This window comes from Typopeltis vanoorti, chromosome 20, assembly GCF_054136105.1.
Source record: "Typopeltis vanoorti isolate ZY-2024b chromosome 20, IOZ_Tvanoo_1.0, whole genome shotgun sequence".
Lineage (NCBI taxonomy): Eukaryota > Metazoa > Arthropoda > Arachnida > Uropygi > Thelyphonidae > Typopeltis > Typopeltis vanoorti.
In genome coordinates, this window is record NC_143568.1 from 76,445,597 (window position 1) to 76,463,989 (window position 18,393).

At 34.6% G+C, this 18,393-nt stretch overlaps 1 protein-coding gene across 6 annotated transcripts in view; it reads left to right on the top strand.

Moving 5' to 3' along the window:
• Hem (Nck associated protein 1 Hem) overlaps positions 1–18,393 on the top strand; it is a 393,688-nt gene that overhangs the window by 73,177 nt on the left and 302,118 nt on the right. For all 6 annotated transcript variants that reach the window (XM_090409885.1, XM_090409889.1, XM_090409887.1 and 3 more), the window contains 3 exons: positions 8,690–8,780; positions 10,590–10,727; positions 18,226–18,274. In XM_090409885.1, coding sequence (XP_090266011.1) covers positions 8,690–8,780; positions 10,590–10,727; positions 18,226–18,274 — 278 coding nt within the window. The remainder of the gene's footprint in view (positions 1–8,689; positions 8,781–10,589; positions 10,728–18,225; positions 18,275–18,393) is intronic.

Below are 18,393 nucleotides of genomic sequence, written 5' to 3' on the forward strand. Positions count from 1 at the left end.
TCCATCTGTTGAGGCTTAAGTGCCATGAGAACATCATATTGGAGGTTTAATGGAATATTTACAGTACTGGGAAAGGATTAAAACTAATTTTAATGCTTCCAATATTTGCTCTCAGTCACTGAGACATCTTCAGGGATTACATTCAAATACAATACAATACTAAGTGAAACACATTGGTGACTCTAAAGTCCTATCTAGGTGGTGTACCCTCTATGGGCATTTGTAGGTGGCCTAGGATATAAAGTGTGATCTCCGATAATTAATGTTTCCTAAATTTTGGAAAGTTTTATGCAACCGTATTTATTTAAATTCAGTTGGTTTCTGAGTGCTACCCCAGATTCTAAAAACAGTCATTCTTTTTTTGAATTTACTATGGTGGAGCATGGTGGTTTTTTCCCAGGAGATCCTGTGGGCTATATCCAAAACATGGTCTACAAGGCTAGATTAACCATAGTCTTATGGTCATGTACGCAGACGTATGATTTGTGTCCTTCTATCCGAATGGTTGCTGATCTGCCTGTCTGTCTGAAGTAAGCTAACTTGCAGGAACAGGATACTCTATATACCCCAGGCACTGAGAGGAGGGAGCGGATCGTTGGTGGAACAGATAAGGATAGTAAGTTTGAAGTAGGGTTTAAATGCTGTGTGGAGAAGAACACAAATCATACATCTTCACACACTCAAATACATCTTCAGCTGAACTGACACACTTCCAAAATGGAATGGTAGTTGGGTGTCACATCAGTGGTCATTTTGTCTGTGACATTTCTACCTAAGTATACCAAAATCCTCCATTGCTTTTCGTGAATGGAAAGTTGATGGTGCTACCAGAGCAGGAAAACACCCTGGGAGGCCACCAGCACTCACTGATGGAAATCGATAAGCTCTATCTCAAAATATTCAAGCATCCCACACATCATCAACAGCAGACCTTGCAGTCAACCTGGAAAATGTTGCAAGGACATCTGTCAGCACTAGAGCTGTCCACAGAGAGTTGCAAGTGCCTTAGGTTACAGTGGCAGAGCTGCTGGCAAACAGGCCACATGTCACTACCAGGATGTCCAGGTAGTCAGTTGGCTACCTGGACAACTTCATTCGTTTTTGAAAATTATGGAGACAACTACTGTGATTGAATAAAAACTTTAGTTTAATATAACTAAAATCTACATTCGACATTTCGACCTTTATGTCAAGGTCATCTTCTGGAGCATACAACTATACACAGAAAACAAGCTATACTAATCAAACTGGTTTGTTAAAGGCACTGACCAACTGCTACAACAATTTTTGGCCTGACCTCTGGTGAAAAAAAAAAAAAAATTATACATCAACGCTAGAGTCCTATTATTAGTGTTATCTGTTGGTTGTAGAAATACATTGGGCACAACAACAAGTATCTATCTATATACATATATCAACATGTACATTCCAGCCAGTTGGTATGGAATGGTTTCTGATACTAGCTGAAGATTGGCTGGAGTCCTGACTTATGCTGGATCTCATATATTAGGTAAGCTGAATGTGTGCCATCCAGATCCTTAGAATTTTCATACCATCTTTGTTGTTGATATTTGGGTGGTTTATCAGGATTTCGCAGGCTTCCTTACATTTCCTTTCGTACCAGGTTTTTGTGTGGTGTAAAGAGCAGGTGCTTTTCCAGTTGATTTGGTGTAAGGTGTTGAGTGTGTGGTCTGAGAGGCCTGCTTCACCATAATGGTTATATTTAATGTGTCTAATGTGTTCTTTCTTGTGTATAGGGATTGTCCGTCCTGTTTCACCAATGTGTGGTAAGTTACAGGTGCAGCGGATGCAATAGACTCCAGGATGTGCTAATGGGAAGAGAGGATCCGTAGAGGAGTTGAATATGGTTTTAAGTTTAGTGGGTGGTTTAAAGGTGGCATTGAGGTTATAATGTTGTAGGATTCTAAATTAAGGAGATAAAAATCCCTTATTGTTTTTCAGCCAGTATGCGAAACTATGTATTTTTACATTATGAGAAAATATCAAGAATAGTGAGGGAGCTTGCTCCACCTTTGCATCAAGTTGCTTTGGTGTGGTACTACCAAGTGGTCACTTACGCTTGGATTCGCCGATAGTTCGTCGGCATGAAACACTTAGATCATAGTTTTCAATCTTAGAATTTCGCATACTGGCTGAAAAACAATAAGGGATTTTTATCTCCTTAATTTATCAACTTCACCAGAAAAAAATAGCTGTTTGGCTTTTCTTCTTAGTTGTAGGATTCTGTTGATTTTTTCCGATAACCCTTTAATGTATGGGATGGCTATGGTTTTACTGTAATCTAGATTCGTTTTTGTTGTTGTTTTATGGAGTATTTTATTAATCGTATTCTTGTTATAGCCATTATTTATGAATGTGTCGCTGATGATTTTTAGTTCTTGTTTCAGGGCATGCTGGTTAGAGCAAATTGTTGTAGCTCTGTTTTTAATTGGTGTTAATGACTCCATATTTTTGTGATGGGTGGTGGTATGAATTAGCATGTATGGCCAGTGTGTGTGTGTCGGTTTTCAGTAGAAAACCGACACACACTGGGTTATAATTTATCATTATAACCCAGTGTTTTATAATTTACCATTATAAAATGTGTGATGCATCTGGACACACACTGGGTTATAATTTACCATTTTTTTTTTTAATAAAATGGTAAATTATAACCCAACAAAAAGGATAAAACAGAGAAACTACTCAAGTCCGTCACTTCTTGGCCACAAGACATGGTTAAAAAACTCAAACCCCACTATGCCTGCCCCCCCCCCCCCCCCCAAATATATGGGGTCCCGAAAATACACAAACAAAATGTGCCCCTTCAATCAATCGTGGAAGAAATAGACAGTCCCAGTTACCACTTAGCCAAGAAATTAGTGGCAACACTCAAGGAGTTGGTAAGTCATTCCCCCTCCTATATAAAAAACACACAACACTTTATAAACAAAATCAAAAATATAACACTCGACAAAGACTACTTATTAGTCAGTTTCAATGTTTCTGCCCTTTTCACTAATGTCCCCATCAATGACACAATTCTCTTACTACAGAACAAATTTCTGCCTGACATTACGGCCCACTTTGCCCACGTACTACAGTCCAGTTACTTCGTGTGGCAAAACAAATTTTACCTACAAAAAGAAGGTACAGTCATGTGATTACCACTACCCCCACCCCAATCACTAACTTCTACATGGAAACCTTTGAGCAAAGGGCTCTTGATTTCGCCATGCTAAGACCGACAGTCTGGCTTAGATACGTTAACGATGTGTTCGCGATCTGGCTGCATGGGCGACAAACGCTAAACACATTCCTTAGCCACCTGAACAAACAACACGAATGCATACAATTTACCATCGAAATTGAAAACCAAAATTCGCTCCCGTTCCTAGACACACTAGTCACACGTCTTCCTTCATGCAGTCTATCCTTCATGGTCTACCGAAAACCGACACACACTGGCCAATACATACATGCTAATTCATACCACCACCCATCACAAAAATATGGAGTTATTAACACCCTTAAAAACAGAGCTACAACAATTTGCTCTAACCAGCAAGCCCTGAAACAAGAACTAAAAATCATCAGCGACACATTCATAAATAATGGCTATAACAAGAATACGATTAATAAAATACTCCATAAAACAACAACAAAAACGAATCTAGATTATAGTAAAACCATAGCCATCCCATACATTACAGGGTTATCGGAAAAAATCAACAGAATCCTACAACATTATAACCTCAATGCCACCTTTAAACCACCCACTAAACTTAAAACCATATTCAACTCCTCTAAGGATCCTCTCCTCCCATTAGCACATCCTGGAGTCTATTGCATCTGCTGCACCTGTAACTTACTGTTCATTGGTGAAACAGGACGGACAATCCCTAACGCAAGAAAGAACACATTAGACACATTAAATATAACCATTATGGTGAAGCAGGCCTCTTAGACCACGCACTCAACACCTTACACCAAATCAACTGGAAAAGCACCTGCTCTTTACACCGCACAAAAACCTGGTACGAAAGGAAATTTAAGGAAGCCTGCAAAATCCTGATAAACCACCCAAATATTAACGACAAAGATGGTATGAAAATTCCAAAGATCTGGATGGCACGCATTCAACCTACCTAATATATAAGATCCAGCATAAGTCAGGACTCTAGCCTATCTTCAGCTAGTATTAGAAATCATTCCATACTAACTGGCTGGAATGTACATGATGTTGATATATGTATATAGATAGATAGATGTTGTTGTGTCCAATGTATTTCTACAATGTATTTCTATAACACTAATAATAGGACTCTAGCATTGATGTATAATTTTTTTTTTCACCAGCGGTCAGGCCAACAATTGTTGTAGCAGTTGACAGTGTCTTTAACAAACCAGTTTGATTGTAGTATAGCTTGTTTTCTGTGTGTAGTTGTATGCTCTAGAAGATGACCTTGACATAAGGTCTAAACGTCGAATGTTAATTTTAGTTATATTAAACTAAAGTTTTTATTCAAACACGGTAGTCATCTCCATAATTTTCAAAAATGCATTTGGGTCTCTATGTAAGCTTAAAAGAAATGGACAACTTCATGTTTTTGACGCTGTAGAAGTACTTTGGCAGTGACCCTTGCAAGTTTCAGCAGAACAATGCTCCATGTCATGCTGCACTGTGTGTCTTCCACAGAGAGTGGTTTCCACAAAACATCATTGTAGTGTTGGACTGGCTGGCTCAGAGTCCAGACCTCAACCCACTGAACATCTTTGGGATGAATTAGAATGCTGAATTCGCTCCAAATCACAGTGGCCATCATCAGCAAGTGGGCAATAGCTTTGCATGAGGAATGGAAGAATATTCTTGTTGAGACATATCAGAAATTGTTTGAAAGCATGTCTCGAAGGGTAGTTGCTGTCATTCACTAAATGTGGTCCCACTTAGTACCAAAATGTAATTAAAACACTTTTTTTTTTTTTTTTTTACCATAACTAGATGTCCAAATACTTTTGTAAACATAGTGACAGTGTATGTTATTGTGAGAAGATATGAATATCAAAAAGTACTTATTATCATATTAGTACTTTTCTGATACTCATATCTTTTTTTAATACTCTCAGCAAGTATCAGCAATTATCTTACAGTTTGTTTGAGCTCTGTTATTGTAACTTGCCGTTTTAGTATGTGTGCACTGCTGGATCCGTCATGCATATTATTTTTATTTATTTTTTTTTCCCAATTACCGATAGAAATAAATAATTTTTGCAGTTCTTAATGGTTACTGTTTCATGGATGCATTTTTCTAATGAATGTGTTTGAATCCATAGTATAAATAATGTTTTATTTTTTATCAACTCATCTGAACCTGATATTAGAACTGCTGTTTGATGGCACTTGTTATTTATATAATGATATACACTTTAAATTTTAGGCATAGCTTTCATCAGCATTGTAATGTATTGATAATAACAAATATGGCCAAACAAGGACAGTAAAAAAAAAAAAAAAAAAAGAACTTAATTGATTTGGTGGACTTCCACTAATTTAACATATATGCAGTAATATGTCTTATTTTATTGACAAAATGAAATAAAATGTTTATTTTCATTTTATACAATTAAGAAGTAAATTAGTATTCATATTTTAATAATCAGTGCATTATCATCATCATCATCAAATTCCTGCCATATACCATCAAGGGGTGTACAGGATATGACAGTACTACATGAAAAAATTACATCATTACTAACTTCCTATCTACAATTTTCCTCCAAATCAGTCTGTTACTTGTCAAGACTCCAACATTATCAGATCTTATATTTCTATCGTCTAAGGCACTTTGTACCGTATCAATCCACCTATATCTTGGTCTTCCTCTGGGTTGTTTTCCTGCCAACCTGGCAGAGAACACTTGTTTTGCTAATCTTTCCTCTCCCATTCTATTTCAGTGACCATACCACCTGAGATTAGCTCTGCTAACGCATTCCTGGATGCTGACAATGTCATGTTCTTTCCTAATATCCTCATTTTTAATATGATATTGCCATTGATGCCATCTGTTCATGCCTCTAATCTTCCTCAGGACTCTCATATCTGCAGTCTCTAGTCTTTGGTCAAGTGTTTTACTTCTGACCCAGCTCTCAGATCCATAAGTTAAAACTGGTTTGAACACTGTCTTGTATACAGCTAACTTAGTGTTCTGACTAATTTCCTCTCTTATTCCATATGAATTTATTCAATTGACTTCCCACCATACCAGCTTTGCTGATTCTGTTGTCTATTTCTATATTTAATTTACCATCTTCACTAAAAATCATGCCTAAGTAGCTGAAATGTTTTACTTGTTCCACAGGTTCTCCATTCACAACATAGTTGACATTTTCAATGATTCTGCCTATTTTCATTGTCTTTGTCTTTTTATTGCTGACCTTCATACCATATCTATTACAACAGTTATTAAAATTAGTCAGGGAATCTTGCAAACTTGTAGCAGATTTAATTAGAAGTCTAACATTGTCCACATACAGCAAAGAGCTGACATTAACATCTCCAATTCTGATATCATGTTTAATACCACTTTCCTTCATAATGTGATCTATATAGATAATGAATAACAGAGGGGATAATGTACATCCTTGTCTCACACCAGATTTAACATTAAACCATCTTCCTGTATTTCCTTCAATTCTAACTGCTGACTTACAACTCAAATAAAGACTAAGTATTGCTTGATATAATGCCCCATTGACACCATATAACTGCAGCGTATTGAATAGCTTCTCTCTTGGCACCTTGTCATATGCCTTTTCCAAATCGACAAAACTTAAATACAGATCTTTGTTATATTCCCATGCTTTCTCGACTATTTGTCGTAAAGTGAAGATCTGATCCTGACAGCCTCTATTTGGCCTGAATCCTGCTTGTTCTTCACCAAGCTTTTCTTCCACAATTCTTCTCAACCGTTTCTCAAGTATACTTGCATAGATCTTGCCAGGAACACTCAGTAGGGAAATACCTCTGTAATTCTCACATTCAGTTTTATTTCCCTTTTTATATATGGGTACTATGAGAGCTCTACTCCAATCATCGGGAATTCGTCCCTCTGTCCAGGCTTTCTGAACTATGCAGTGCAGCCACTGTAAGACTTTTATACCACCATACTTCAGCATTTCTGGTCGAATATCATCTACTCCTGCTGCCTTTCCACATTTCAAGCCTTTGATGGCTTTTTCTACTTCAAGTATGGATATGTATTCCTGACTGCATGCCTGGTCAGTGTTTTTTACCACTGTGCTGTCATCACTGCTTGTTTCATTTAGCAGTTTTTCAAAGTAATTACTCCATCAAGGATATCTTTTTCTCCCATTTTCATGTCACCTTTATCATCTCTAACTCCTTTTACAGCACTCTTTCCTCCATTCCTAAGCTTCTTCAACAACCTCCAGAATATTTTGCCACCTTCTTGATATTTATTTTCTATATTCTTGCCAAAGTCCTCCCATGACTTTTGTTTAGCTAGTTTTACACTGTTTAGCTTTCTTACACTTGTCTCTGTATTCTGTAAGAGTAAAAGCTGACTTATTTGCCAGGAAATTTTGATATGCTTTCTTCTTTTCCTTCACTGCCTCTTTAACTTCCTCTGTCCACCAGGTAGTTCTGATTTTTTTATCCTTGCACACAACCTCACCACATGCCTCTCTGGCAGAATCAATCAATGTTTTCTTCAGAGTTTGCCATTGAATCTCCAAGGTTTGATTCCTGTTCTCAAACTCTTTCATTTTCTTTTCAATAATCTTTCTGTATTTTAGTCTACAGTTCACATCTGAGAGCTGCTCAACTTTTATTCGCTTTAAAACTTTCTTACATGTTATTCTTTTCAATATGAAATTTAATTTTATCCTGCTCAAGACTAAATAGTGATCACTTCCAATTTCAAATCCTCTGCACACTCTGGTGTCCTGCACCAGGGAGAAAACATCACTATCAACGATAACAGTCAATGAGACTTTTCTTATTCCTAGCCTCTTCTCTCCAAGTGAATTTGTGCACATTTTTATGTTAGAACATGGTGTTAGTAATAACCAGTCCATGTCCTGAGCAGAAATCCAACAGATAATTGCCATTATTATTAGCTTTGCTCTTTTCTCCAAATTTTCCCAAAATATTTTTGTATGTCTCACAATCATTTCCTACTCTGCTATTTAGATCCCCAACAAGGACCAACTTTTCCTTTTTCATTGTGTCAGTTGCTTTTTCTAAAGCGTCAAAAAATTCCTCCACTTCTACCTTAGTAGAACCTTCTGTGGGACCATAGGCACAAATAAGTCTCATTGTCCAGTTCCCCATTCTCATATTTGCCCACATTACTCTACTTGAGACTGACTGCCATTCAAGAAGATTAGCCTCGTATTTTGTGTTGAATACTATGGCTTCTCCTTCTTTTCCTTGATTGTCATTGCCTGAATATAACATTTTGTATTTATATTAGTGCATTATTATTGTTGTATTAGTTTAATAATATATTGCAAAGAATATAATAAATTGTCAAAGAAATAAAATGTGTTATTGTTTTGACACGTTCTTCTTTTGCATAAAATGTAACATAAATTTAATGCATAAAATGTAATGTGCAAATAAAACATTTCATGTGTACTTGAGAAAAAAAAAATCCTTGTTTTTTAGTGATAGCAGTTTCCCACGTCTTGGACAAATGATAGTAGATTATGATCCACCACTTAAGAAATTATCTGAAGAATTTATTCCTCATTCAAAGGTAACTGACTTTCTTATTTTCTTTTATTTGAAAATAATATATCACCACAAGTAAAAATAAATCATATGACATCTTTCTTTCCTCAAAAAGAATAGATGGAGCTCCTTTAGCTCCAATTAACTGTTCACTGCTAGTGAACTCAAGCTATCAGTGAACTGAGGCTTTCGGAAAAGGGAAAGAGTACGAGACAACTGTCATCATCTCACAGCCTTAAATGCTAATACTAGTATTTCTGTAGTAATATGAATTCTGTGGTTGATTTTATGAGATGCAGGGTTTAAAACCTGCATGTCCAGGTGGAAAGATTCGACTTGCCTGTGTCAAAGATCAACCGATTTGGGAACCTATAATGGTTTTTTCCTTCACGCAGCCATTGCTGTGGTAGCAAATGCATTTCACGCAGGGAATTGCATTTGATATTAAACCTGATATCAGAATTTGAAAGCATTATGTTTAGTTCTTTACTGAGTGTAGGTGATATTTTCCTCATGAGTAACTCTCCTTGTACACCTTCAAGACTTTATCAAATTAAATAACTGCCATAACAAATTTGGTATGAAAATCAGGATTTTTTTAAAAAAAAAAGACATTGTAAAACTAGACAGCAAACATCGACTGCAGTGATTTTTTCTTAGAGGCAATGTTTTATTTGTAGAACAATAAACTATTTCAGGTATTATGCTACAATTTTGTGAATGGTTGATTAAATATGGAAATAGATAGTAGAATAAGCATTCTTGGTATGATGGAGTGCCATTTTAATAGAATTTATGGAACAAGAAAGAAATCAAACAGAATAAACTAGAAGAATGCAAAACAATGTTCAAATTAATTTTAACCTGAGTTGGGCTTGAAAAAAAGAAGTCAAAGATGCTGGACCATAAATATCTTATGACAGTAGAAAAAAATTGACATTTTTGGTAAAATGTTTTGTAAAAGGTGCTATTGCAAAACAGATTTGATCATGCATTTTTGTCAGTGTTGTTATCGTTGCTATAAATAAAACATTTCTGTTATGTGAAAGTAATTTTTTTGTGCATATTCTCAGTAATGCAGGATCTGTTTGTGTTTATCTTTCATGCTGTTTCTTTGTGATTAGCATGATATGAATCTTTCATGGGCATCAAGAATGAAGGAAAGCAGGAAAGAAAGTATTCCTTACTGTTTGGAAATATGTTTTATCATTTTTATTTTGCCAATTTTACTTTTATTCTGTTGATTTTCTAATTCAAAAATTAGAACGTTAGAAAATTGGTAATATAAAAGTAATGTTTTATATCTTTTTCTGAAAGGTAGAAAAATTCTATGGTTGAGATGAAAAGTTGAAAATTAGATAGCAGTTTTGGAAGTGTAATGGTGATGGTGAGGGGGGGGCATTCTTCAAGAACTGTTCAACTTGAAACAGCTTACAAATGACTGATTAATGCATGTTAATAAGGTGAGCTTGCTGTAACAAATGACCAGAAAGATCAATCATTGCTCCATGGGAAGCGTGCTGTTTCTTAAGAAAATTTACTATGGTAAACTATCCAGTACAACAAGTTATTTCTATTGTCTTGCTTATTCTTGAAAAAAAAAAGAAAAAAAACAAAACAAATTATCTTGTTGTTTTTTATTTAAAGACTGGCATTGTATTGAAAATAAACTAATTGCATTCTGCAATTTTCACTCAATAATACATGCTTAAGAAATTTATAAGTAATATTATTATCATTGAATAGTCACTGTGGATTGCTTGGAAGATTATATTTTTATTCATGATTTACTCGTTCTTTCTTACTTTATTTATTTTATTTATTATATTTACAGCTGTTATTTCAAGCCCTGATGTCTTTGCAACAGGTTTTTCCAAGGCGCAATTTAACAGTAGATGACTGGCGGAAAAGTCAGATGCTGAGTTTAGTTGCAAGTCCTTCCCAAATGTTAAACCCTGCACAAACAGAAACAGTAATTATGATAGAACTCAAAATAATAATGTTTAAATTTGTAATTAATTTGAATAGCCAAAATTTTGTTTTTTAATTATGGCATAATCACATTACTTTATAGTTTTTCTTCATTTAATAGTTTTTAGAATGTTAGCTTGGTATTTATCCTTAAATACCAATTTGAATATCACTTGCTCTAGCTGAAGTAGAAGATATTAAACCAGACATGCTCAAAATAAGATATAAAAGTTTTACAGTGACTGCACTTCATAATTAATGGGCCCAGTCAATTCCAGATAATTGGAGTAGATCTTTTATATTATCTATCTAAAAAAAAAAAATAAATAAATTGAATATGAGAATTACAGAAGAATTTCCTTCCTGATTGTTCTTAAACTAAAATTTATGTAAGTATACTTGAGAAGAAGAGGCTAAGAAAAATTGTAGAAGGGAAACTTGGAGAAGAATAAGCTTGGTTTGGGGCAAGTAGAGTTGTTCACAATTAGTTTTTCACTTTAAGACCAATAGTTGAGAAATCATGAGAACATAACAGATGTCTGTCTTAAGTTTTAAAGATCTGGAAAATTCACATAACAATGTACTAAGAGAAAAGCTGTTTAAAACACCACAGTTCTATGGTATAATGGAGACACATACATAGACTGTATTTTAGATGTAAGTCAGCAGTTAGACTGAAGGTACATTTTCTTCTAATTCTTTATGTACAGGAAAATGGCTCAATGTAAAATCAGGTGTGAGTCAAGAGTGCACACTATCCACTTATTCATCATCTATATAGATCACATTGTGAAAGATGGCATTAAACCTGACCTCAGAATCGGAGATGTTAATTCCAGCATCTTTACTTTTTGCAGATGATGTTATACTCCTAAAAACGCCTCCAGTACAAGTTTGCAGGATTTCTTAACTAAATTAAATAACTGCTATTACAAATTTGATATGAAAATAAGCACAAAAAACAAGATTATGGAAATAGGCAGGAACATTGAAAATATCAGCTGCATCCTGAATTGTGAATGTATAAAATAGGTAAAACATTCCAGCTTTTGGTGAAGATTCAAATTAAATATGGAAATAGACAACAGAGTTAGCAAAGTTGCTTAGTAGGGAGTTGACTGAATAAATTTATACGGAATAAGAGAGACAGATTACTAAAGTAGGCATAGAAATATATTGAAACCAATTTTAATTTATGGATCTAAGAGCTGGGTTAGATATAAAACAAAAAGACTGGGGACCACAGGTTTAAGACTTCTGAGAAAAATTGGGAGAGTGTAGAGATGGCAACAGTAGAAGAATCATGTTAAAAATGAGGATATTAAGAACAAACTTGTTAACATTTAGGAATATGTGAGCAGACTTTTTTTCACTTGTCTTTGAACAGAATGGGAGAGGAAAAGTTGGGAGAACAGGAGTGTTATGCCAATATGCAGGAAAAAAGCCCAGAGGAAGACCTTGGAAGAAGAAAATTAGCATACTGAAATATAAGATATGACAGTATTGGAATCTTAACAGACTAATTTGGAGGAATATTGCTGATTGGTAATTAATATAAACTTTTCATTTAGTACCATCATTGTCTTCTTCTTTACCTAGTTGAACCTCTATTAGCTGCATGCACCAGCTTTTTCCATTCCTTTCTGTCTTCAGCTTTTTCATTCCAATTCTGAATTCTCATCTCATCTAAGTCTTTTTGGATATTATTCTCCCAATGCATCTGCAATCTACCTCTGGGTCATGTTCTATCAGGCTTCATCTTGAATGCTTGTTTAGCCATTCTCTCCTCACCCATTCTTTCCACATGTCCAAGCCATCTCAATTTTGCTCGAATCTCATCACTAGAAGTGGGAATCTATAGAGTTCATATAGTTCTTGATTATGTCTTCTTCTCCATTCACCTGTTGTGTTATCTCTTACAAGTCCATAGACTTTTCTGAGGATTTTATTTTCAAAGATCTGCAATGCTTTTGCATCTTGGTCTGTTATGCTCCAGGTTTTTGCTCCATACGAAACAATAGGTCTAATGATCGTCTTGTATATTTTTGTTTTAACTCTGCTTGATAGAATTTTGGAAGATAATAAATGTTGTGAATGATAAGATCTATTGGAAGTATGTATTCTAGCCTTTATTTCTGTACTAATTTTATTATCTTGAATAATCAATGTTCCAAGATATTTGAAGGAGGTGGACTTTTAAATCTCAGATTATCATTGGTAAAATGGTCATTTTCCCCATGATTGTGCATACATTTAAATATTCAGTTTTATCCTGGTTGATTTGTAAACCTGATTTTTTAGCAGCAATTTTGACTTCTAAATGTTGTTCTAATGTCTTCAGCGTTTTCTCCAAGGTATATATATTTGCATATCCTAATATTACTGTTCTGTTATGTTATCTTTTACAATTTCTTGAATGCATTTTTCTAATGCTAAATTAAAAAGGATGGGCAGAAGGGCATCTCCTTGTTTCAATCCTGTCTTAATATCAAAAGGTTCAGATCTAATTCCATTTGTTAATACCATGCTTCAGCTGTCAGTGGTGCAAATTTTGATTAGATGTATTATCTTATGAGGTGTTCCTAGTTCATCTAATATTCCCCAGAGTCCTTCTCTGTGAATGCTATCATATGCATTTCTAAAGTCTACAAATAAAATATGAACCTGCAAATTGCATTCCCATTTTTTTTCTAGTATCTGTCTACGTGTAAATATTTGGTCAACTGTTGATCTATTTCTTTGGAAACCTGCTTGATATTCACTAATATTTTCTTCAGCATAAGGTAAGATTCTTTCTAGTACACCCTCTGTCCAAAAAGAAACTGAACTTTTTGAAAATAGAAGAAACTAGTGGTGCCACCTGTTCTATCTTTTTGTTGTCGAAAGCAGCAACCATCATTAGTGTTGTGTCAACTGTTTATGACATTTATTTCATTAGAAGCCAAGTTATAGTGCCAAGAATGACAGTGTTTTGACGAACTGTTGGAAAATGAGTTTCAAACAGAGAGCTGCGATTGACTTTTGTGTTAAACTTGGGACAAGTTTTACTGAAATGCACCAAATGCTTCAAAAAGCGTGCGGTGATGCATGCTTATCCCATACTCAAGTTTACGAGTGGTTTAAGCGATTCCAAAGTGGTCGTGAGATGCTTGAGGATGATGAAAAGCTGGGCTGTCTAAAAACTAGATTGAGTGAAGTTAACATCCAAAAAAGTGCTCGATTTCATCAAAGAAAACCCGAAATCGTCCATGAGATTGATTTAAGTTGAATTGGGGATTCCAAAATCAACTGTGCACAACATTTTGACCGAGAGTTTGGGCCTTCATAAATTGAATTTGCAATTTATTCCCCACAAGTTGACCGACGACCAAAAAATGTATTGAATCGAACACTGCAAGGACCTCATTAAAACCGCTCAAACTTTCTTGAAATGATCATTACTGGTGATGAAAAATGTGGTGTTTTGAGTTTGAGCCAAAACGAAGCGTCGGGGTGCTGAGTGGAGACCACCAGAAGTGGGGCATCCGAAAAAAGTCACTTTGAGAAGTCAAAAGTAAAGACAATGCTGATTTGTTTCTACGATTCCAAGGCATTATCCACAAAAAATTCGTTTCGCCTGACCAAACAGTTGATGGTGAGTTTTATCTCGACGTTTTGAAGTGATTGATAGCGAGAATTCGTCGCGTACGGCGACGAATTCTCATCACGAATTCATGCGTACAGCATGAATATCGTGACGACCAACTGTTCATCAAAACACACTGTCACTCTTGGCACTATAACTTGGCTTCTAATGAAACAAATATCATAAATAGTTGACACAACACTAATGAAAGTTTCCGTTATCTACAACAAAAAGATACAACAGGTGGCATCACTAGTTTCTTCTATTTTCGAAAAGTTCAGTTTCTTTTTGGACAGAGGGTGTATAATATTAGATAAAATTTTGTAACCTGCTGATAGTAGTGCTATTTCCCTGTAATTTTCACATTCATATTTGTTTCCATTTTATAAAATGGAATGATGAGTGATTCTCTCCATTCTGCGGGTATTTCTTCTTTTTCCCACATTAAATTTACCAGCTTATGTATCAGTGATTAATTCACTACCCTCATATTTAGTGAGTTCGGCTGCTATTCCATTAGTACCTGGTGCGTTGTTGTTTTTAAGCAGCTTTATACTTTCCCTACTTCAGCTAGGGAAGGTTTAATTATTTCTGGGTGACAAGTATGATAAGTATTCTTTTTAAAAGACACAGTATGTTCTTCACAATTTAGGAGTTTGTTAAGGTACTCTCTCCACCTGTTTGCTATTTCATCTCTAGAGGCTAGTATTTGTCCACTGCTATTGTTGATTACTGTTATTATCATATGTGGGTCTGATTTTAGTTTTTGGTTTCATGGGAAAATTTTCTGTATTATTTACTGCGAAGTGTTTTTGGATTTCTCCAGTCCATTCACAAAAAAAACGTTCTTATCTGTTGTCTTATTATTTTATTGGCTTCCTTGTATCTCAGAGCAGCCTGAATATCAGCTGAGTTATTAAGCCAAGTGCTTTTATCTTTTTTCTTTATTGCCCATTCACATTCTTCATTGAACCATTTTTATTATGTATTTTACTTTGAATTCCAGTTGAGTTTTGTGCTGCTACTTTTATGCTTTCCTTGATATGACTCTGGATGTTTTCAATATTTTCATTCTCCTCTGGTTGTATATTTTTCAATTTCTGTTTTAATTCACACTCTTATTTTCTTCTCTCCTCTGTTATTTCTAGTTATATCTATCTATATCTATATGAGTCCACATAAGTTTTCAGTGGCCATTCCTTAAGACAAAAGATTTAAAATAGTTTTTTTTCTTTAAATAGTAGAATTATATAGTATAAAAATGAGAAATTAATTTTGTGACAGTTCTTCACCAACATCCTTGTAATTTTAGAATTTACTTTTGAATTATTAGCCACAGCTTTGGGAAAATAATGTAGTATAAATCTCTATATTATTTTTTTTTATATATTTTCATATTTAAACAAGATTTTTCAACCCACTATATATGCAATTGTTGTTAAAGTAGTAGTACTTTAATGTGTGAGAATGTGACAGTAAATCTGCTTTTTTATGTTCTAATATAAAATAAATTTAGTTTGAGCCTTTATCCAAGTATGAGCAAACAAAGTTTGCGCCTGAAGTATCTTCAGGACTGGAGTAAGGTAGTACAACACCAGGCAACTCGTTGCAAAGGTGGAGCAAGCTAACATCACTCCTATCTCGTTATCTCCCATAATGCAAAACACATCTCCTTGTGGATATGTATAATGTTATGCATTAAGGGAAGGCCACTACCCAGACTAGTTTCGACCTTTATTTGAGGTCTCTTCATTGGGAGCCAGGCAGAAGCATTAGCAAGGTCATCTCCACCTATAGGTGTTGCCAAACGGTGTGCCACCTTTTTAATAAATTACCCTGGATTTAGAGAAAGATGTTGAAAGTTTATTTTTCACTTGGTTAGACTATAATAAATTTAGTTTGATCCTTTATCCAAGTGTGAGCAAACTTTGTTTGCTCACACTTGGATAAAGTCTGGGTAGTGGCCCTTCCCTTAATGCATAACATTATACATATCTGCAAGGAGATGTGTTTTGCATTATGGGAGATACTGAGATAGGAGTGATGTTAGCTTGCTCCACCTTTGCAATGAGTTTCCCGGTGTTGTACTACCTTACCCCAGTCCTGAAGATACTTCAGGCGCAAACTTTGAATATATACAGTACTACTTCAAACTTGGACTGTTTGAATTAGTACTTATTAATTTTAGTTTGATGTTTTTGATTAATTAATGCTATTATTTTTGTAGATGTATTCATTTATTACAAAAGTGATCATTTCTGAAGAAAAGCACGAGTTTTTAATCTTCTATCTCTTTTATCTCACATTGCATATCAAATTAAAGTCTTACCATGTTTATGGGTTTCTGAGGGATATGAACCTCTGTAAATGCAAAGTTTTCTGTATTTTAAATGAAAGTATTTTTCACTTCGAAATTTCATTTCAGTTCAGATCTGGCTTCATTTCAGTCAGTCAAATGCTGTATTCTTATTTAAAGTTATACAAGCCAGTGAAGAAGAGATTTTTATGGTGATGTATATGTGGATTTCTCTTTTACATTAAATAATGCATTTCAAGAAATTCATTTATTAAGCAAAAATTCATAAAATGAAAATTACAATTATATTAATTTAATGATAAAAGAAGGTATATGTAACATGATTAGGCACATGGTAAGACTTACCTGCATGAATTAAAAAAGTGATGTAAAATAAGTAAAAACATATATCATAATGAATAGTCATTGGATATAATTATAAAATGTAATGAAAAATAATACACTTTAAGAAATAATGGAAATTCTGTAATGACAGGTAATCATTCATAACCAGTACTGTCTAGAACACTGCCTTTGTGGAGAATTTGAAAGAGTAACACTTACACTTGGTTGGAAAGTTCTCAATTTTCCTATCAATAATGAAAGGAACATTTTCTGTGCCCTTTGAGTTTCCTTTTGCAAAATTGGATTAAGTGGTGAACAAGCATGGGTGAGTGTGTTTGTTTGTGTTCACTGGTTAATCTGATTTTGAACACAGATTGAGTTAGCCAAAAGGCATAGAAAATGCTTCTTGCATTCTTCATAGGAAAACTGAGGACTTTACTTGATTGTGTTTTCAGAGCATTTTTAGCAGACAATATGCAGCCCTTGTGGGCTTAGCTGCCTTACTTTAATTCTAAAAAAAATAACTCAACTGCTGGAAATGAGACACTGAAGATCTATAATGATAATCATTATCTTCTGTAGCTTAGTTGTTATTAACAGTACCCTTTGATTGCATTGACCTGGGTTTGAGTCCCCTCTAGGACATGAAGAATCTTTATAAGGATTTAGCAACCAGAGGTAAATTAGCTGTCTTGTATTGAGGCAGCAAAAATTTCCATCCGGGGATTTGACTTTTCTTCCCACAAAGCAGTTAAACCAGCAAGAAAAATATGTAATTAAGAGACATAACATACTGACCTCCTAGCCTTAGATGCTTTGTAATTCAGAACAATCCAACCCTTTAGCAGTCATTGGCTTATAGAAAGCATCAAATGAATCTGCTCTGCATATTGTCTTCACTTTATGCCCAAGACCTACATAAAATTCACAATTTACGTAGCTTATTTTGAATAGTTAAATGCTGTGTGGCAACAGAAATTTATTATGTATTTTATGCAGAGCATTACTTAAATTACCAGTTTAATTAAAAATCAAAATTATCTTACATTGAACTAGAATTTATTGGTCTTTATTATTATGATTTAAGAAAATTAAGCTAAAGTTAACAAGCTTTTTTTATTCTAAAAAATAAAATACTTTTCAAATCAATTCTGAGGAAATATTTTTATATTTTGTCATTCTCTGCTCATAGTTATCTTAATTCTCTCCTCCCCCCCCCCCTTTTCTCTCCAGATGCCTTGTGAATATTTGTCTCTTGATGTTATGGAAAGGTGGATTGTATGTAAGTCCCACTTTTCATTTTAGTTATTTGAACTGAAGATTAGAGTACTTATCTTAATTTGTTAACTTTTATGGTATTGATTCACAACATAAAAGTTAACAAATTGTCAATACCATACT